The sequence below is a fragment of the Pinus tabuliformis genome, chromosome X (assembly GCF_031772625.1).
Source record: "Pinus tabuliformis cultivar Carrire ecotype Pingquan chromosome X, CPIR1, whole genome shotgun sequence".
Classification (NCBI taxonomy): Eukaryota; Viridiplantae; Streptophyta; class Pinopsida; order Pinales; family Pinaceae; genus Pinus; species Pinus tabuliformis.
The window spans coordinates 241,399,449-241,422,887 of record NC_142308.1 but is presented as its reverse complement, the minus strand read 5'-3'; the positions used below and the strand labels follow the sequence as shown (position 1 = coordinate 241,422,887).

The 23,439-nt window shown below is 34.8% G+C and overlaps 1 protein-coding gene across 1 annotated transcript; it reads right to left on the bottom strand.

Annotated features, from left to right (window-relative positions):
* Positions 1-12,504: 12,504 nt before the first annotated feature.
* LOC149139262 (protein WEAK CHLOROPLAST MOVEMENT UNDER BLUE LIGHT-like 1) lies at positions 12,505-13,452 on the bottom strand. Its single transcript, XM_089450662.1, has one exon. The coding sequence runs from the start codon at positions 13,450-13,452 to the stop codon at positions 12,505-12,507; it is 948 nt and encodes a 315-aa protein (XP_089306788.1).
* Between the last annotated feature and the right edge of the window lie 9,987 nt (positions 13,453-23,439).

Below are 23,439 nucleotides of genomic sequence, written 5' to 3'. Positions count from 1 at the left end.
TGAGTGGCTCCATTGGCCTCAGGCTTCTTTTTCTCAGAGGATGAACTAGAATATATTTATAAGTTTGATGTTATCAAGGATGCATGAATACTGAGACGGGAGTTACCCATGATAGGAGAGGCTTGTTTAAGGGTTTTGATGGTGTGCACTATATTCCTAAAAAAAATGCTGAAGCTAGAAGTTGGAGAAGAATCCCTTGATATTACACATATAGATCATGGTCTTTCCTTTTCAGAAAATCTAGAGGATCATTACTTTGAGTGGCTCCATTAGCCTAAGGCTTATTTTTCTTAGAGGATGGCTTGAATATATTTATAAGTTTGATGCTATCAAGGATGCATACATACTAAGATGGGAGTTACCCATGATAGGAGAGGCTTGTTTAAGGGTTTTGATATTGTGCACTATATTCCTAAAAAATCTATTGAAACTAGTCTTCGTCTTGTAGAAATCAGTGCAATAATGAGTTGTGAGTTTCATGGAGTGGAGGAATCTAGTAGCTTCAAGTGATTTACTTGATTGTTGTTAGTCAAGTGATGTGTAAGTTGGAAGTTGATCAAGAAATGTCTATCGTTAAATCTCATGGAGAGGATAATCATTTAGAACCTTTTTCAGAAGAGGAACATTTGCCTGAACAATTTCAATTTGATATGGATTATGAAGATGATGAGGATTTCAGTTACAAGAACTCTATTATCAGTGGTTGGATTTCAGTTACAAGAACTCTATGATCAATGGCCGAGGTGCATGGTGGACGTGGGGTGTGGAATTTTCAATTTAGATTGGAATTAGTCTATCATGATTTCAATATTTTTTCAGTTTCTTGCACTGAAACTAGAGTTTATTTTGTCCATGTTTGCACAGGTTGATTTTCAAGTAGCAGACACATTAGACCAGCCTTTTCCATATGGGCACTTTGATCTGGTTTGGGCAATGAAGGTGGGGAGCACATGCCGGATAAAGAAAAGATCGGTTTAATATTTGTTTGTTGCATTTATTCCTTCTGTTAATTGACATGAGTTTGATTTTAAACATAGTATTTCAAGATAATTTTATAGTACATATTATGCTATTTCAAACATAGGAAATGATGTCTAAGTTTAGATTTGTTTAACAATTTATGAAAGAGCTGGTCTGAGTAGCCGCTCCTAGTGGTTTGATAATAATGATGACCTGCTACCACAGAGACCTCTTGATAAGGGAAACCTCTCTGTAGCCTAGTGAGTAGGTACATGAACTGTGAGTTTCACTAGGACTAAAAGGCATTATGTTAATTCTTTTTGCATAACTAAATCACTCAAAATATTAGAATGTCACTTGGGTGGAGGGGTCCTTTAGTTTAGTGACAATATACATGGTTACAGGTAAGCCATATAGGAGACATTAAGCAAATTCCTTATAGGAGACATTAAGCAAAGTAATTGGTCTCCTATTGTACTCTATTTCCAAGGCCCCTTGGCACATACTTAAGAGTTTCTCGTCAAGCAAAAACCAATGGATTAAGTATAGTTCACAAGGAAATGCATCCAAATGTGACTAATCGTCTTCTAGCCATTCTTCTTAGAGCTTCCAATAGTTCATGATCCTTGGCTTCATTTCTATTAGCATCACTCCTAAGTAAAGATTCTCTGTATTAGCGCTTAAAAATGTCCTTTATTCTATTCCTATATTTTTTCATCACCCTACTATCCTCCTAAGATATTTAGTTGTGATGATGATGATCCAAGATCTCCTTACCGATGATTACTAGTGATAAGAACACACACAAGGAAAGATAGAGACACAAAATGGAAAGAAAGCACTCTATTCATTACTTCAGACTCTTAGAGAGGGCTAATATAATATCAAAAACAACAGTGATTTCCATATTGGTTTTAGTTGGGTTTTCATTGGTCAATTAAAATATATTAAAATAATAGTTAAATTAATTTCTCTAATTAAGGGGAGGATCTAGCTGCCTTGAATTAGTGAAGACATAGGTAACTAGCTATGAATAGGCTTCAAGGGTCATCATGCATGGTTCTCTCAAAAACTTATTTTTATCTTAAATGTTGAAAACATGTTTTTGTAGTGTCATTGTCCTTGGTAGCAAATTTCCCTGATTTTATTCCCTTTGACATTATAACTCTTAAAACTGAAAATGAAACTTGAGCTGTCAATACACTTGGTATTTCAAATAACCATTGTGGTAAAAATAACTAGGTGGACACTAATGAAATCCTGCAGTAAGATAGATTGTCTAGATCTACTGGTGAAGATGACATAAGGCCTATCTATCTGCATTTACAGTCCAGCTATTGTTCTTTGTTGACTGGACAATCAATGGCAACCCACTATTTTGAATAGTTTTTTCTTGAGATTGATTTCTAAAACGTCTGAAGTTTGAAATCTCCAACATATAATTCAAATGTTTCCTATTTTTCCCTTTCATGCCCTCGAGAGTTCTAGCTCTATCCCCAGTTCAGTGATCAGCCTAGTGAACAAATATTTAAATCATCACCAATGATTCACTGAGCTATTGGTAAGGGCTGGTACATCCAATCCCATAAATGTGTTATGCCAACAAGTCATTTGAAGTGTACACAGCAAAACCCACATACTGTTCTAGCAATAAAAGTTGTCATTTAAGAACATATGCAAGTGGGCCTTACCCAGTATCTAGAATGAAAGATGTAAAGCAAGGGGATACTACACATGTTGTTCATCCTTGTCATTTTGCATTGAGAATCCCATCACTTAGATTTCCTACGAAAGACAAATATTTGACCCAACGTTTATTGAGAGCTTGAATTCAATTTTTTTGGGTGCCTTCAACATTACAACAAATAAGATGAATTACGATATAAGATGGGAAGTTATCACCTCATCGAGTTTAAAATTGTTGCTTCTCTTGATCTCATCTCCCATGGAAACACCTAGTAAGGGAAATGGGGAAGACATGCCTTCCATACACATGAGAAATGTCTTGGTAATTGGTAATTTGAGGATATTAGTTTTTCCTGTATACGTGGGCAGAATTCATGGATTCTGGGAAGATTTGCATGAGATTCTCATTTTTCCTTTATTTGTTTCCATAGAAGCAATTTACTTGGATAAATGATTTGGTGAAAGGAAAGTGGAGCAAGCATCAATAAGTTAAGATAGATTCCTTTAGAATATGGATCTATCCCAAGAGTTGCTAGCAAATTTCAGAGAGATTCCATATCAGATTAACTTCAACACAAAGGTGAGAATTTGGCCTTGCAATATTGCTTCTGTTTTGTCCCCACTAACACTCGACCAATGGTTTAATGATTTTTTTGATACACGCTTGATGTTCCAAAATTCTTGGATACTCGATTCAACGTAGATATCAGTGCTAAGAAATGTAATCTAGTGAGAAGTCATTATGCCATGATAGAACATAAGTTGTAGCCCTTGCAATCATCCAAGTTCCAAATAGCAGTAGAACCCAAGTTGTTGTCTCTTCACAGTAAAAAACCAGACAAATATAGCCTTTCCGAGCCTCAAGAGGACTCAACCAAATGAGGCACTTTACTTGTATTGACAAATCTTGAAGTATCACATCAGGCTGCTCTTTGTGGAAACATGAAGCTCTCGAAGGGTAATTTTTTTCCTTGAAAACTATACTCTTCTTGTGGTGGCATTTAAAACATGTGGAGTATGCAATAAGGGGGGAAACTCATGCAATGTGGCATTGGTGATCACTGGGTTAACCATTGCCACTGCTAATTGGTTTCTCAGTTCTGATGTTGATGTAGTTGTTGGGTTGAATAACCTTATAGTCACAAATCATTCTCTTCCAACTGCTGCTGAAATACACTCTCCTTTTATTTTCCAAGGAAATCCTTGCTGGGAAACTTCTGAGAACTTCCTTGTATTTTGTAGATGGTACCCAGTGTAAACCTGTTGGTGCTGATTATAGTGCCCAACCCAGTAGGGACATTGTGTGAGGCACACAACAGAGATAGTTGGTGCACGAGATCAACCCAGAGACACCTGCATGAAGCTCAAGGCACTCCACTCAAACTAGCCTACCAGGCTAACTGAAATATTCATGGTAAAATGGAATTTTTTTAGGAGAGATGCCTAAATGGGCATTTGTAATGCTGATCTTGAAATATATTATTTTGGGCACCTCCTTCATAAAGCTAAACTATTTGAAGTCACCATTACATTGCAGTGGATTCTAGAGTGTGTATATTTATGAGATAATTAATACCACTCATAGGAATTTGATGGTGTCAGGTTTCATGCCCTTGTAGATATCTGACTGTAAGCAGTGTTATCATAATTAAAATTCTAGCTCATTTAAAGCCTAAGTTGTTACAAATATATCACCTCAACCACCTGTTTGGTTTTTGTACAAGAGAAATCTTTATCTTGAAACATTATATAATAAAATGAAAGCTTTTGCTGAAATGTTTTGTTGCAGTCAATAACAATTCCATTTCTCTGGCTTGTGGTATGTGGTATATCTTGAATTTTCTGATTCTAAATTGGATGCTTTTGCCAAAAATAACCTTGAAGGAGACATCAATGTAGTTTGACCTCTACAACAAGGAAGCATTGTCGATTAACATGAAGTATACTTGATTAATCCTCTCAATTGATTAATGTACATTGTATACTTCTCACACCATTGAGGAAGATTGTATTTACATCCATATGATATAACTTCCAACCAAAAACTGATGCCAAAGACATGATAGTCCCGAGAGAAGAATGCCCGACAGGTGAGGTGTTTTACAATACTGAAATCTTTTGTAGCTAGAGAATTGCTTTCATGGCAAAGCTGGAGAGTCGAGACTCTACAGAGCTTGCATGGCAAAGTAGAGCACATATTGAGGTTCCTTGGAGGTAGAGAGTTTGATGATGGATGACATGCCAGGTGGTGCTATTTTAGTAACATTTATTTTATAGTAAGTGTTTCCATGGGAGATATTTTGGAATTTTGAGGTTCCTATATTTTCGGAGGCTCAACTCGACTTTTTGAGACTCTATTTTTTAGAAGGGGTCACTACTATTTTTAGTACACCTATTTTTAGGCAATTACATGGTCTTAACTAAATATCCCTTCATATAGGGAATAGTGTTAGGCTACTTTCAGAAAATTAGGACTACATCTTTGTGATGGTATTGATGACCAGTTTGTCAATAGGAGCCTCATTTCTCCACTCAGAAGTATATAGATGTATGTATGAAGGCACACAACTTAGAAGAGATCTTAGCAGCAATCCTCATACTTCTGCATATTTAGGATTCCAAATCTTTATAAAGAAAATACTTAACTGATCTTACTCCCTCTTTACTCAAGGAGACCACAATCCTAAGCTTGAATTTCCAGAGATGGTTCTTCAATATTTCATATGATTAGACTTCCCTCAAAGTATCCATCTGGAAATCTGCTCAGCATGAGATCCATTAAGTTTGAAGATAATTTATTAATGCAATTAAGCATTCCATGATTCTGGCAATGCATTTCCATAAACAACAATGTCTTTTTCTATACTTGTGAGGAGGGTTCAACAGAAAACTCCCTCTGAGACTGAAGAGATGTTAGAGGTGAGCTGCTCATAAAATGTCATAGACATAATCAGTAACCAAAAATGCATGAGAGGATCCTATCATGGACCAGGGAATCTTCAAATCTTACTCCATTGTTATGTATTCTCTATGCTATCTTTAACACAATGATTCAATAAATTATCTGGGCTATGCTATAGTTGTACCAACATCTGAGTATTGTAATGAATATAAGGATTTGGTATAATATTTGCATGCTATAAATTATATATAGCAAAAATCCTTGAACTTGTCACCGTCAGACAAGTTTTAATATGAAGACTCTTAGCAAGACATATTTTTAATGAGGAATGTCATACTCATTATAACTGTAGTATATATTATATACTTCATCTAGTGAAGGGTCTCAATGAGCTAATTCATACATACCCTTATTTTAGTTATCACTCTTTGTTCAAAATTTAGCCATCACATCATTTAACTTATAACCATAACTTCAACATGTTGTATTCCTTTCGATTCAGTCAAATTATGAACAATCTCAGTAGAATAGATTCTGATCTCTTGTAGCATTTCGATAACATAACCTCAGATGTCATGTTGTAACTTAGTATGACACATATTATTCTAATTCAATCACCTGTAAATTGAGTAATATGTAGAGTAACTCTTGGACTTCTTAGATCAAGATCATCAACAATTTGATGTAGTCTTTGGATCTTTTAAACCTCATCATCCAACAACCAGTGTAGACCCACCTTACCTAACCTATTTATTGCAATCTGGATTAGAAAGCCTTAGAATGGTGCCATAACATGTCTCCTTAGATCCCATAGAGATATTATTTGGATATGAGTCTCCGTTCTACTTGTATAGGTGACACACCACTCCTTAATAGAGATCTAGATATGAATGTCATAAGCAATATTCTTCAACAAAGAAATGTACCTGATAATAGAGGAGGGTCTGGAAAATTTCTAATACTCTCTTCAAGGACATCTTTACTGAGACACAAAATCCCTTTTTTGTTGAGGCTTGATCAAACCAAGGCACCAACTCCCTCTTGGTCAGATGATCCTTCTTACTACATAAGATATGGAAATGTAAAGAGGATCTTGGTCTCTATATCTCAGGTCATGATCCTTCTTACAACATAAGATATGTAATTGTAAAGAGGATCTTGGTCTCTATATCTCAGATCTGCATTGTATCAACAAAAATTATAAGTTTAGACCAACTAAGCTCCATGTGCAATAAGTTGTAATAGGATTGTTCTCATTGTATGATTTCATACAGGGATGGATTGTCTGAGGATTTTTCAATGCATGCTCTCGGCCTTATTACCTAATCAACACATTTAGGACCTTTTCTTCAAGGAGAAACAAGAATATCAGCCTATTCAACCACCACCCAAAGTCGGCTTATTTAGAAGATAGGGATGGGGTATATATATGAGACTAGGTCATAGATGCTCGACTTTTCTACCAGTGGCTTCTGCTTCTAACTATTCTTCATGAATGATCACTTCAAGAGTGTTATAACCCTTATCCAAGATGCCAAATAAAAAGGTAGTTGTATTTTCTTTTACTGGAAGATCAAAAACTATCAAAAGAGAACAATTCTGTTATTTGCTTTAAATTGTTCCTCAATATAGGGCTTTGATTTGCTCATAAGAGTTTCACTAATCAGGGCCTTCAATTATTCCAGAAGTAGATTTGTATACTCTCAGGGAATCACCCTTGTTAAACACTTCATAGAGGATGATTTGTGGTCCTTGGTAGCTTCATCAATTTCGTTTTCGGGACTTGTCATTCCAATTATTGCAATTACCTCAGAGAGTTTTAAAATTTGGCCCTGTATGAGCCTATGGTGGAATATAGCCCCCATGTTAGAGAAGAGTGTGAAGAAGTTTTAGTGGATTGTATGGAGGTGGATGAGGTTCAATCCACACTGCAACCTAAAAGAAAATCCTGCAAGGTTCTTTTTGAAGTTGCGGTTGTTTTCAATCCCAACGAGGAAAAGGAACCTAACCTTGAATTAAGCGAGGAAGGTGAGTCATTAGCCTTTCTCGCTTAGTTTCTTGATCCTAGCGACGAGCCCACAATCCTTCCACCCCATAATCCTAAGACTAATTATCTGTCTTTGTAACCTCAATTTCTTTGTTATCATCCAGAAAGAGACCTAGAGTTGGAAGTTAGGGGACTTGCTTGTGGGGAGCATGGGGTTTTGGAATCTGAATCAGAAAGTGGACTTACCGAAGTCATAAAGATTAAGGAAATACAATCCCTGGGAGACCAAATGGCTTCTTTAGGTTTATCCATTGATTGTAGAGAAATCCATGAGGTTGAAGAAAAAGAAATAGCATTAGTTGATAACTTTGAAGAAAATCCCTACAACACTAGTGGTGCCGCCTTTAAACCCAGGTTGAAATTTTTTGAAAAAGAGTGGGCAATGTATGATGATGAAGATGAAGAGGAGGAGGAGAAGCCCTCTGGATGGTTGAGAATTTCATTGTTGTTTGTGTTTGTTTTGTTGTCTGCTTTAGTTTCTTTGTTGGGATCCAGAAGCCCCGGTCTTCTGCCACCATCTTTGCAGAACAATGCATTGGCTACTGGTGAGTTTTATGCCTCGACAGTGAATGTTGTTAAAGATGTAGAAGTGTTTTGGAGACAGGATTCTGTCAAAGATATGAATCATTCTCCTTTACAGTATTCAAGGACAAAATTTGATGTTATTATAGAGAATGTTAAGTTTTGGTTTGATTCATCCTTGACCAAGCTAAAGGCGCTAACAAATTCTGTGATGGAAAGAATCATGGAGAACTCCTTTGAGAAAACCCATAGCAGTGGTATTGAAGGAATGGGTAATCATCTTGGCTTGGAAACTATTGTAAAAAGGGACATCAAGGACCATAGCCTTTCCTCTGATGAGAGCTTACTAGAGAAGGGGAGTAGCATAGAGGCCACTCTGAAGGGATTTGATCAATTTGTTGCCTCTTCAGTTCATAATGAACTGTCCACCCAAATAGCCAGTGCAAGGGAGGGAGAGCATGTTCCAGAGGGGAATACTAAGCTTGAAGTTGATCTTCACAGTGCATCTGAGAACCCATCATCCTCTGGAATGTAAGATAAAAGAATAAAGTTGGAGCATGAACATGGAGACTTCATGCCATTATCTTCTCGAGAAACCCTTCCTCGTTTAGACATACCTTTATCCTCCTACTCTGACATAGATGATGAAAATGATAGATATGGTAGAGAAAAGGGTTTTGGGGAATCTATGTTCTCATCTTCTTCATATAGAATAGAAATTTATGCTGCTTCTGAGGAATCTTTGCCTATGGTTCATTCTTAAGAAGTAGATAATATCAATGAACATGCTTCTGAAGCAGTAGACATTGATAAGATTCCTGAAACTACCATCCTTCCTAACCATGACCAGAAGTTTGTATCAGTTGTCAGTGAAGATTCAGAAGTCATTGAACCTTTGGTTCCTTTGGTTTCATAGAGCAACTCAGAAGTAAAGAAAGAATCTGAGGCATTAGACATGGACAACCAAACACTTGAGAATGTGACTGTTGAATATATTGCAGAAAATATATCTGATTTAATTTCTAAAGCTTTTCCATAGATTGAAATATGATGGATTCCTAGCTTTCCATTCACTGAGATATGAATTGGTCAAATACAATAAATTTGTGGATACATGTATTATTAATTGAAGAGTTGAAGTTATGATTGTGGATAAGGTGGTAATTTTTTATTGTTTTGTTAGAAAGTGTTTTTAAAGCTTATACATGGCTTATTCTTTGTGTACCAGACACAAGGGCCTTTAAAGAGGTTGCAATTATTCATCATCCACATGTAGGGTAATATGTCTCTGGTTTTATTACATCATCACTTGTCCTTCCGATTGTTTCTTATGCTTTAGATATCCTTGAAGTTGAGTTAATAGTGAAGCATTCCACATGAATGTTGAAATTGAATGGTAGATGGAAATGTTTCTTGCATATCTGCAAATTAATATCTATTTGCAGATTATCATTATTGTCATAAATAAAACTCCATGTTTACTGGTAAACATGAAATATCTTTTGACATGCTATAGTTTAAATAAATATTATTTCAATTTGTATTGGAGGTAGTTCTTACTTTTCTCCCATTGTCATATGCAGGTTGAGAGTGGAGATGAAGAACTTTGCAGTGTCTATGTTCCCATGAATCATTTATATATTGCTGACATTTTCCTTCTTAACTCTAAATATATTATTCGACCAAACTTATTTGTTTGTGAAAGCATAGGTTGGTAGTCATGCATTTTTCTTTCATTACTGTAATTATTTATGGTGTATATGTTTCCATGATATATTTCATTCTTTTTGGGATTTTGTTTCATAGATCTAGGGATGATACTTTACCCTCTTCTTTTCACTTTCCATCCTATCCATCCTTACTTCCTTGGAGGCGTGTGTTGTGACTTCATATCCCAACTTCATTGGAGACCTACATTGTGACTTCATATATTGTACATTTGTAGTAGTGGAAAGTAATCATAGGAGGAAGGAGAAAGTTATTAAAGTGGAATGGACTCCCAACATAGGGCTACTACATTGTAGTAGTAAGACCTGCAATTCTTATGAGCATCACATAGATAACAACCACAAACCAAAGAGGGCCCACAAGGCATGACACCAAAACCATTAGTGATGTTAATGGCAGAGTGAAGGAGGATGCTCTAACATTGGGGACCCACACTCCAAAGGAATGGAATCCTAGCATGGGAATGTGCCACTTTGCTAATGAGACTTGAAACTCTTACAAACCCCATATATATAATCATTATTATTATTTTTTTGAAGGAAAATCTCATGGGAAATCCAAGGGATGCTTCCCGACATTTGTGGATGATATCCCTTGTAAACCTATTGACATAGACTTGCTTGTTTAACCTAGGGGGATTTGGTTTGGAGCTTTCGAAGCAAATGAGCAACTGTTGGAATGGCCCATTTTAGGAATTTTGAGCATTTTCAAGGGAGTAGAGGCATAGTGCTTTCTCTTTCTTTGTCTTTGCAGAATCATGTGATTGCTTGCAGTTTGGATTCAGTAGGCATGTGTGTTTGGGTCATGTTCTTGATTTAGGACCACGTGATACATTTTTCTGTTTTGTATGCCCCTATCCTTAGCTTTGAGCAAGAATAGTTGTGGAATTGGATGGCCTCTTCTTTGTTGACAACTTAATGCATCTTTAGGGGGCACCTGACCATGTTTGAGTGCGAAGGAGACAAGTGTGGAGGTGGGGTTTTATATATGGACTTTATATATTGTACATATGTAGCAGTGGTATCCCTTTGTCTATATTTTCTCTTTTTTCTTTGACAAATAGTGTGGGTGTTGCCCAAGATGCTTATTGCATGATAATCCTTTGCAAGGTCATTATTGGGGACAATGATATGTTGGTTCATTTTATTATGAGATATGATTTGTGTGCTTCCTTTAATTCTATGCAAAATGGAAAGTCCTCAAGATTGGATGGTTTGCCTTATGAAGTCTCTAAGTTCATGTGGGACTTTATTGGGGATCATATTTGTTGTTTAGATGTAGATTTTTCTTTTCTAGGTTCCTCTTTGAGTCCCTCAAGTCTCAATTATTGCTTGATGAAGCCTATTCCTAAGAATGAAATGAGAGACTCTATAGGTGTTTGGTAGCTTATTACTTTGCTTACCATTGCTTACAAATTTGTGGCAAAGGCTTTTGCTTTGAGGATCTAGTGAGTTTCCAAGTATGTAGTGCGACCGAAGTGGACTAGGTTTGTCCAGGGGTCTGGTCAGCCTGGGAGGCAATGGAGTGGGCCAGAGAGATAGGGAAACAATGCCTTAAGTTGAATATTGACTTTGAAAATCCTATGATTGAGTTGGTTGTTCTTTCATCTTTAAGATACATTGATGTTCTTAGGTTATGATTCACAGTGTGTGGGTATAATGAGTGATCTTTTCACCAATTCCTTGGCCTTCGTTTTGTCATAAAGCCTTATCCCTACGGATAGTGTTACATTAGTTGATTCAATAGGGCCATCCTTTGGTGCCTTATGAATGAGGTAAAATTCTTCCCCACATAAAACTTCAATGTGTTAACAAGAAAAAATAGGGAAGTATATATATACCAACATAGGAGCCCAAATGACACATATCAGAACTAGGAACAGACATATGCCATTGCAGAATTTCCTTGCCTTACTTTGCTTTTTACCTAGTTGATGCTCTACTCTGGAAAGAGTTATATCACACTTGACCAGATACAGACTTGCATAAATATATTTCAACTGAATATCACACACAAATTCATTGTGTCATGTTTATAGAGTAATACATCAAAGTATTTAAGGAAAATTTTTGCATCTTTTAGAAATAGGAAAAGGTTTTCTATGCAGGGAAAGGTTGTCACCGTCCCATTTTTACTAAAAACTGCATCCGTGACCAGATGAAAAACCCAGTGACCTTGATGGCCCATGCATCGAATTAAATATAAGTAGCCCAATTGTGCTTCTAAAATAGGCAAACTGTCATTTATTTCAATGCATGTTTTTTTTCTTTCCCATAGATAATGCAAACTGTGGAAACTGAAACTTCCTCCTCTTAGACACAAATGGCTTACCTAAAGGTCTTTCATCAGACTTATTTTCCATGGAAGCCTTCATGCTCAACACCTGACCCAATGATGTTATTGGCATGACAAGAATATTTTCTTGCTCATTATTATTGTCTAGATCATTTGGATTAGAATATGCATGGTTTTTCCAATTACTAACTCGGTTGTGTGGTGCACCATATCTCTTCGTCGTAGTAGCTAAATCACCAGCTTTTCTATGTTGTCCATTTTCTGCTCTCCATTTTCTGAGTTGATCTTCATCTATCAATTTCACTGCATTTTCCCTCTTTTCCTTGTGTGAGGAAACTTGAAGAGCCTCCCTTCTTGCTATTATCTATTTATTTGCTTCTTCCAATCTCTTCATTATTTCCCATTCATTATCCTTAGTTGCATCTATTTGGGCTACAACAGCTACCACCCGCTTGTTAGTAAGTTCCTCAGCTTCACATGCCTGATTGGTCAGTGAAAAGTACTCATTAAATGAAAGTGTAACTAATAGAGTCTTGGCCTCAAAATATCCAACAATTGACTCACTCTGATTCATATCCTCAATCCTAGCAAGAGACAATACTTCTGATGCCCAAGCTACTTCTGCCATTTTTATAGCTGCTTGTAGCCTACTCTCTGTAGTTCTAGTACCAGCCTTTGATTGTGCAGCTTCTTCCTTTTCTTTGCGCATATCCTCTCTAGCTGCTTCAGCTTCAATCTTGTCTTTATCTGCCTCAACAGCTGCTTGCTGTAAAGCTCTGTCATAGCTTCCTTGGATTGCCTCTCTCCATATTTCCAATTTAATTGCTTGTCTTGTTTGATTCAATTCAGCCTCCAGAGAAGCAACTACTACATAAGACTTTGCTACCCTTTCCCATGTTTCTTCTAGCATTGCACTTTCCCTCTCCAACTCTTCTCTGAGTGGCTCAATGGCACCTGCTAAATAAGTTACCTCTTGTGTGGCTTTGTTTAGATTTTCTCTCATCTTCCCTAGTTCTACTAGAGTTATATATTCGACTTTAGTTTTTTTAACCTCTTGACTCTTTGCAAGATCCAGGTCATCCAATGCTTTAGAGAGGGCATTTTCAACTGCATGCATATCTACTCCTAGTTTAAGTTCCGACTCTTTAACAACTGCTAATTCTAGTTTCAAGCTCTGCAATAAAGAGGATGAGGCATCGAGCTTTAACATCAGATCCTTAACAAGAACTACTTCATGATTCAGCCTAATCAGTTCCTGGTTGACATGCTCTATTTCTTTCCCCTTCTCCTCATACTCTTGGTCTTTGGCCATAGCTACAACATGTTGCTTTTCTTTTGTTTCCATATATAAGCTCTGAGCTTATCCAATAAATTCTTTGTGGTCATAAATTCTATGGTTAGTGCATCTGCCTATTTTTGCACCTCTTCAGAAGCTGCCAATGCATCGATTGCATTTTCAAGAGCAATGTCCCTCAATTTAACTGAACATAGGTATTCTGAAATATCATGCTCAAGCTCCTATTTGACAGCTTGTAGTTCTAAGATTACTGATGCATTTCTTTCCTTTTCAACCTCTAGCTGTGTCTTCGTAATGATATTTTCTTCATCCAAATCAGCATTGTCCTTCTCCACAACTCTTGGCCTTGCAAATTCAGAGTCAACTGTTACTTGCCTTTCTAAAGTGTTAGCACTCTCCAAATTTAATGTTAATTCCTTTATGAGACACATCGTTTTGTCCATCTCCAATATAGCCTGTGATTTTTCATATTTTGTTGCAATCAAAAGTCTTTTCAGTTCTGTAAGCTCTTCCTCCGTCTTTTGAAGCTCGGCTGCTACATATTGGCATCTCTGTACAGATAGTTTTTGTGTTATTTTGTACCACCTAATATAAAGTCTAGAATCTCATCTTGTAAGTCAATTAGAATAGTTGCAAGAAATAATGTTGAAGAAAACAAATCTTTCTTGAAGTTCTTCTTTAGAGTCATAATTTCATTCACTCATAACTACCGTATTATAGGTTACATGAACAGTATGAAGTGATTGCTTATCTATAAGATACAAGCTCCATTCCAATAAAAGTGTTAATAACAGTAATACAACCCACAATCAATAGTGTCACCTTATATGGGCTTAATAGAAAGGCTTATACTAATAGATAGTGTGATTTCCTAATATAGCTTATCCATATTGTCAAGGTTATAGCTATGTTAACTATGTACAAACTTGTGAATACGGGTTGTGGGTTGTGAAGATCATTGATTATGGAAACTAGTGTACTCAATGCTTATAGTGGTAAAGAAATAGGGCATGATTGAGCTAAGTGTATTGAGCTTGAACTATACTATCATTCATAAGGGTACTAATCCCATGACTATGACTACTCTGATATGCTACCATAATTGTGTCACAACCTTACTGTGATTGACCGATGATAGATACCCATATAGAATAAGGGAAAGCATAGGATGGCTTGTACACAATGTAATAAGTATTAGTACTATTCAACAAGGTCATGATTATTCCATAAGATTAAGTGCATAGATTGGTATCATTACAACTGTTAACACATAGTCTAATATGCATAAGCCACCAGCTTGATCATATACAAATATCCTATAGGTATTGATGATCAAAGTGTATTCTATTTTGTTTATATTTGCATATGCCTTCTTGTCACATGCATTCTTATATTCATGGCAGGGCAGTGGAGAAATTGGTATCAGAGTAGTATAGAAAAATGAAAAAAATGTAAAATTCAGAAGTACCCCCTATCCTCAATGGTTGACAGAGGGTGCTGGGTATGTTATAGATGCAACAGTGAAGCATACATTTCGCTTGATTGTTAGCCCCTTTCCCAACAAAAGGTTTGAAAGAAATAAAATTATTTTCATTCAAGAATGGGATGTCCCCTGCTTCACACATATGTGGGGATCCTTGACACCATCAAAAGATCCCCATGCCATATACAAATCTATTTCTGGAATTTTTAGAGTTCTAGGAAGCTTTATGTTAACAGGTTTCCAGATTCCTCCATAGGCAAATCTAACTTGATGACACACTTGGATTGGAAGAATTTCATTGCTTTGAAAGGCCATTTCATTAGACTTCTCCCTAAGTTGATGGTATCAATGGGAATATATATTTTTCAATCTATGTATGTCTTATTTGTTCTTTACTGCTAGTCATTGTCACTAGTGGTAGCTCTTGATAGTTCTTTGGGTTGACATAATCTCTTATTGGTATGCCAAGCATGGAATTTAAAGTAGGCAATTTAGTCCATATAAGCTGGGTGTATGCGTGATCAGCATGGGGAAGGGAACTGTTTGTGAATGTTTAAATATGGGTTGCCAGGCTAGAACTCAAGACTACTTGCAATGAGACAATCCACAAGATGGAATCTTTGGAGAAAATGAGTCTGGATTCTGGAAAGATTATTATAGACATGTAGTGTGAAGGAGAAAATCTATAGGAGAACAAGAGGATGTGGTTGTTTATGGCCTATTCTTTTGTTTGGCTATGTTTTGAATGCTTCAGGAACATGGTTGGAAGGGTAGAGAATCAATATGTTTTGGGAATTTCTTTGTTATTAATGTAGATTTTAATAAGATCGTTTGAACATATCAATTGAAATACATCTCAACCTCTAGTTATTTGTTTTGCAGGTGATTCCTCCTGTAATCAGAAGTGTCATTGGGCGTGACATGTGGGTGTTTGCATTATGTAAGAAGCTTAAGGATCGTTGGTACCAGGTAGGTTATAACAATAGGACAAGATCATTGTAGTTCAACAACATAGTTCTAGAATCTGTTATTCCACATTGAATGCAATCAAATTTTTAAATGTGTTGTGATTGAAGTAGCTTATTTACTTTCATATATAGGTAGCTGAAGGGGAATTTCCAATTATTGTAGCCCGTGGGTGAGTGTTTAAGCCTCAAATATTTTTGTGCCTGTATGGATTTTATTTGTCTGTGATCTGAGGCTTCCCTTCTTGTGTAGAGAGGAGAACATAGCATACAAGTAACTTGATCCTGGTTCCCGAGTGTTGATTTTGAAAGCACTATGTGAGATTCGGGTTGAGGTATAAAACATATTTGCATTTCTATTTTGGTGGTATCATCAAAATGCAATGATTCCATTCATCATACGTTGTGACCAAGTTTAAAGAAAGGCATGAATTTGCTGGTATTTTACCTTTAGTGTACTTTTGGTGATAATATATATTTTTAAATAAAATTTCATTTTCCTAGGTAAAATTGTTCTTGGTTGCCTCATAATCAACATCGCAGTTCTGTTGTAGTGCTTCAAAAATAGTTCATAGATAACCAGATCTATGATTTTGTAGTAAAAAAATCATTAGGTGCTTGTTTGATGGTGCCAACACTTGCAAACCATTACATCTATATCCATGTTTTTTCACATTGTCTTTAGTTGAATATTTTTCTTACATTTAATCTTTTTGAGAACAACTAATTAATGTGACCATTATCTTTTGGCCTTTCATACATGACAACAAGAGGACATTCAACTCCATATCTATAGTTCTCTTAAGCATGGAGTTCAGATCTCAGCATTTCGTAATGAGCGGATCGAGGGGGATTCACATGGAACTTCCTACTAGTAAAGCTGTAGATATTATGGAGTCTTTGATGTTGCATTCTTGTTTATAGACTGTTGTGATTCTCATGATTTGAAGGCCATCTTAGCCTTATTATGAGTTCATTTGTTACAATTTTAGAACTTATACCCTAAGCCTTAATTGTTATAAGGTGGAGATTCTAGAAATAGATTGCACAAAAGAAACAAAATTTTAAGTATGTGGGTGCCTACTTTGTTGAGTGGGACCATAGGTAGGATCATGACAAGTGGTATTAAAGAGCCATAGCTCTAGGGCTTGTTGTGCCAAACCTGTCTTTTTTCTTCTTTTTGGTTCATTCCAGGTCTTTTTATTTGAGTATTTACTATTGTTATAATTGATGTGTTCATCATGTTGTATTCTTTATTTGATTTGTTTAGGAAGTTGTGATAAATTGATTCTAATACTTATATGTTGGATTGATTTTAAGGTATGAGGATGATTCCATTATTGGTCACCGTTTATATAGGGAGATTCAGAAGATTGAGGTAAAAAATAAGACTAGGGTAAATGTCATTTGTCCTTGCTAGTGGGAAACCATAGCAACCAATTTTGATGAATTTCAAGCTGTAGCGGTAAGTAATTTAGTATACAGACATCTTATCCTGTTCACAATTTTTATGATATCCATTGCAATCAGAAGTTTAAAGGTTTAGATTGTGAATAATTGTTGTGTTATATAATATATTTCATTGCATGAAGAATAACAAACTTAAAATGATAAATAAGTAAGTTGCTTCATAATGTTGAAGCCATTTTTTGGCATGCCATATGTAACCTTAGATGTTAATGCTTTGTTGCAACTATTTGTAAGACACTTGGTAATGAATAATTTTAACAACTAGGATAGCGGATCTCTGCTTGGGTTGAGTTTAGTAGTGAATGAATTTATTCAAGCCATCTCCCTCATCCTTTATGTCCCATGACACTCACTGCCCTGAGCTGGCCCTGACTAGCCTACCAACACTATCATAAGGCCTAAGGTGCCCTTAATGATGAAGTCTAGGCCTGATTTCAGACCTTTTAATCCATCTTTTGGAGGAGCTAGAAACTAAAAGTCCTCTATCTAATAGCGAAGGCTATTAGATAAAGGAATTTTAGTTTCTAGCTCCTCCAAAAGATGGATTAAAAGGTCTGAAATTAGGCCTAGAATTCATCATTAAAGGCACCTTAGGCCTTATGATAGTGTTGGCAGGCTAGTGAGGGCCAGCTCAGGGCAGTGAGTGTCATGGGACATAAAGGATGAGGGAGATGGCTTGAATAAATGCATTCACTACTAAACTCAACCCAAGCAGAGATCCACTATCCTAGTTGTTAGAAGTATTCATTACCAAGTGTCTTACAAATAGTTGCAACAAAGCATTAACATCTAAGGTTACATATGGCATGCCAAAAATGGCTTCAACCACAAGGTTGAGCAAATCCCAGGTAAATCTTTCAAGAGATTGTGGACGTGAGTCTTGGTGCCATTTTAGCCAAATCACATGCATACAATTGTCTTCTATTCAAAAGTACACCTTCAGGAAGAAACTCTAGCTTTTGGCTTATGTCTGTGTGATGTGGATTCTAATCCACAAATTTCACCCTAGAAGAACCAGTCCAAGGAATGAAAAAAACTTTGCAAAACCTTAAACTGTGAGTAGAGAAGCCTGTTGCTTCAGTTGATGCTTCTATTTATTTACAGAAAAATCCATGAATGACCTTGCTGAAGCATCCATGCAAAATTCCTGACAATGTCACATACTGCAAGCCTTCTTTTACATTAATCTTTTTTCTTGGAAATATTTCAATTAGAAATTAGTTCCATTATATGATTCAAGGTACATGCAATCTCTTTTCTTCTCACTGTGGTTTTAATTCTGCATAAATATAAATTAGTTCCATTATATGATTCAAGGTACATGCAATCTCTTTGCTTCTCACTGTTGTTTTAATTCTGCATAAATATTCTAGGATGTTTTAGTATGGCTAGTCCAAGAATTTGTCTTTGTCCACCAAAAAGAGCTCCTAAAAGTTGACCACTTTTACTATGTACAAAACATGCATTGATATATAGACCATTTCAGTGGCTAGAATGAGTGATGAACGCCAGTTTAAATGTAACTTGCAATCTCCACCTCATTATTTCAGTATTAGATATTCTTTGGAAAAAATATCGAAGTATTTTTACCTCTAATACAGGTGTTGGAGAATTGACATTCAGCCATGGAAACTTCACTTGAAAAATATTTTCATTATTTCTCTTATACAAGTTATTCATATGATATCAAATTTCAAGATATGTATTGTAATATACCCAAATTTCCACTTTGCAAATGCCTCGGATTTAACACATTCGTTGATTCAACAATTTATTGAGGGTACTAATTTTTGCTCCGACACTTTTGCAAAAGGAGCAAGAGTAGTTGTTAGAGAGGAAAAATAGGGTTTTGTTTTGGCCAAGATGAATCCCCTACTTGGTTGAATCATAAATGAAAGCTTATGAATCTCGGGGAGATTATTTCTTATTTGGGTAGGTCCTTCGGTAAATAGTTTTTCAGTTGTTGATTATTGGAGATGGATAATAGCAAAGTTTTAAAAAATAAAAATTCAAGCTTGGAGTAATATTGACCTACTGCCTTCCAAGAAGATTGCAATTGTTGATAAATTTCTAGCAGTGGGTCAGATTGGTTTCTATCTTTTTTTCTTCTCAAGTAGCCTATAAAATGCTGGAACAGGTACTCCAAAAAATTTTGTCTTTTTTTCTTCTCAAGTAGCCTATAAAATGTTGGAACAGGTACTCCAAAAAATTTATTGGGCAAGCAAGGTGGGGTAAAAAAGATTGATATGGTGTCTCTGAGTTTTTTGTAATTGCACATTACCAAGTGATCAAGGGGGATTGGACATCCCCAACATTAGTAAACACATGATTTCCATTGTCCTTTCGATTTGTGTAACATCTCTACAAAATTTCCATTTTTTTGGGATTCTCTCAGACGTTGATATACTTTGTGCCTGTAAAGGTTTCCAATGTTCTGGGACATTTATGTGTGTAACTTTCTTTTTAAATTTAACCTCCTTGCTACATGCTTTAGAAGATATATAGAAACTCAAATTTTGATTGTATTTCATTTTCCATATTATTCACTTTCTCATTGGCTTCCACACTCCCACTTCTATCAACATTCCTTTGCACTTCTCGGTGCAATTGCTAGTTTTAAAATCAATGCCTATATATGCAATTTCAAGGACTACCATAACTCTCACATAATTCTTTAAAGGGTGCTAGCTCAATGGAAGAGCATCTGCTTATAAAGTAGAGGTTGGTGGTGGTTCGATTCCACTACGTCCTAATATGAATTAATCAATGATATGGCGATATATTTTTTAGATTCATTATTTTATTGTCTCTAATGAGACAAAAGTGATGTTCTATTATCTTTGAATGCAATTTTTTATTGTCTCTAGAGAGATAATAGTTGGGATCAAAGATATTCTCTTTAAAGACAATATGTTTTTAATCCCAACTATTGTCTCTAGAGAGAGAAAAATGAAATTGTCTATGGAGAGACAAAAATGTTTGTGTTATATATTGTCTTTATAAAGACAATATTTTAAGACAATTTAATTTAAGACACTAATATTTTAAGACAATTTAATTTACTTAAAGACAATACACAAATTTTCTTTTGTCTCAAGACAATTTACCCAAAAATTATCTTAATATTGTCTTAAACCCCTTGTGTTTTAGTAATTGGTTCTATATTCTCCATCTAATCTATTTATGTCTTTATCTTATCCTCTCCTCTGAATGGACATATATGTGCGCTTTCACATTATTTTCCAATGTCACGAGCAACCTTAACGAACAATAACGTTTCAATGGCAACGGTTAAAAATATCATTTTGTTGAGTTCATTTCTGAAAATTTGAAATTTTATTTATATTTTATTGAAAAAATATAATTACAATTTTGAAATACATTCTAAACAAATATTCACTGTTAAATCAAATGCATTTAACATGTTTCTGGCTCAACTCCAATTTAATATATCGCTTCATTTCAGTGCACTCCTGATATAGAAAAAATATAATTACAATTTTGAAATGAATTCTAAACAAATATTCACGGTTAAATCAAATGCATTTAACATGTTTCCGGCTCAACTCCAATTTAATATATCGCTTCATTTCAGTGCACTCCTGATATTTTTACAGATCTCTTTCAGGATTAACGTAATCGTATAAACAAACCAAAAATAATTAACAACTCGCATGGGAGCTTTATGCATTTTAGATTCAAGGGTTATCATATTGACTTTTCTATGTACTGTGGAATACACATATACATACACATATATAAGATAATTTAAATTAGGTTATTTTAATTATAAATAATAATAATGATAATGATAAGAATGTTTATATGCAGATCAACAATATGTAGAGGTTGCCAATATGATACACAATAAAAGCAACAATTCTTCAACGTATGGTTGATGAGTAGGGTATCCTTCACTTCCCATTCTCTTCCATTCTATAAAATTCGATGTCATTTGAAAAAAAAAAATATATACCAAATATAATTTCCAATATCAGTGCACCTCCAAATTGAACCTACAAAACTAACATGTAAATTGGAATACAATATGATTGAACCTCCAAATTAACCGTTGCAACGTGAAATCCATGTTGCACACTATCAACTAATATATGAACGTGTTTGACTTTGAAGTCAAAATAGTTTGAACAATCAAACTGCAAATTTGAAAACTACCCTGGGCAATCCAACTTGGGTAACTTAGACAATTGAACTCATAAAGCACCATGCTCGTGTATGAAAATGCATTCGAAACCTAGGTACAACCATATGGGTGTTAGATATGAACCATATCGGTGTAGCATATCTAACCACGCAAACTAAAATACCTAAAACCTTTTTCGGTGTGTCTGGATATTTCGATTTGCCAAGATTACATGGAACATCCCAATCCCTCGTAAGTGTTTGGTGATATTTTTTTAAATTATAAAAGTTAAAATGTACAATTAAGAATATTTCATAAAATTTAAATTCCAATTATTTATCAAGAATATTTTATAAAATTTAAATTTTAATCATTTATCTAATAACATTTCAGGAAATTAAATCCCAATTATTTATCTAATTTTTTTTGAAATTTAAAATTATAAAAAACACCAATAAATAATGTTTTTTTAAATATCAATAATTTAAAATGGTTTTACAGGTTAATCCTCATAAATTAAAAAAATAAAAGATAAACTAAAAAAATAAAAGATAAACTCATGACAAATAATTTTTACTAATCATTTATCCATATTTTACTAACTATTTACTCACCAAGGGGTAAATTGGATGCAATAACTCTCTGTCACAGAGTGGTTAGGTGGTGATAAAAAAATTTGTAATTTTTTATTGCTTAAATTCACAAAAAAAGGAATAACATGGTTGACAAGTTATTTTAGAGTAAAATTTTTCATTGCCATTTTTTTCATTGTCATTTTTCATATTCCATTTTCCAATTTTTCATCTTCCATTTTCCAATTTATTCTAAAGAATGAAAATAGTTGTCCATTTATCTTCTCTTTCCCTTAGTTGTTAGATGTTTGATGTTTTAAATTTTATTAAGTGACAATTTTGTATGATATTTGCGATGTTTTAAATTTTATTAAATGACAATTTTGTATGATATTTGCTACATGTTTGAATTTGCAATTCATCTAAATTCATAGTTGTCCATTTATCTTCTCTTTCCCTTAGTTGTTAGATGTTTGATGTTTTAAATTTTATTAAGTGACAATTTTGTGATGTTTTAAATTTTATTAAATAACAATTTTGTATGATATTTGCTACATGTTTGAATTTGCAATTCATCTAAATTCAGGGTCTATATAGAAACAGGGATATAATTTCTAAAATAAATGTTAATATAATTTCTAAAATAAATGTTACAGACTGTCAATGCATTACACGTGAATTCACTTTACCTCATGTTTATTTGATCATAGAATTTACAATTCAATAATACAATTAACAATTTAGAAATGAAGAAGATAGAAATGCCCAATAAATGTAAAAGAGTAGGATTGCTGAGTTTGACTTTTATGTTGTAAAGTATTTTAAGCTGTATGAGGAAAAGGGGAATGAATTTCTAAACCATTGTAGAGTATGCAATTGTACGTTAAGTTTGAGCTGTAGCCATGGTAACATGTTGGGTTGGGTGCTCAAGTACAATCCAGAAAAATGTAAAAGAGTAGGATTGCTGAGTTTGACTTTTATGTTGTAAAGTATTTTAAGCTGTATGAGGAAAAGGGGAATGAATTTCTAAACCATTGTAGAGTATGCAATTGTACGTTAAGTTTGAGCTGTAGCCATGGTAACATGTTGGGTTGGGTGCTCAGGTACAATCCAGAAAAATGGGCCGGTTTATATTGGAATTGGATGATTTTAAGATTTTGAATTTTTTTAGCTTGAGCTGTAGCCATAGTAACATGTTTGGTTGGGTGCTCAGGTACAATCCAGAAAAATGGGTCGGTTTATATTGGAATTGGATGATTCGGTTTATATTGGAATTGGATGATTTTAAGATTTTGAATTTTTTTTTTAGCTGAAACAGGTTAGATATCAAAAAATTATGTCTGGGCCGGTTTATATTGGAATTGGATG

Bases quoted from the DNA above. Each gene is read 5' to 3' on its own strand.
- LOC149139262 (XM_089450662.1), bottom strand. From the start codon at position 13,452: ATGGCCAAAGACCAAGAGTATGAGGAGAAGGGGAAAGAAATAGAGCAT.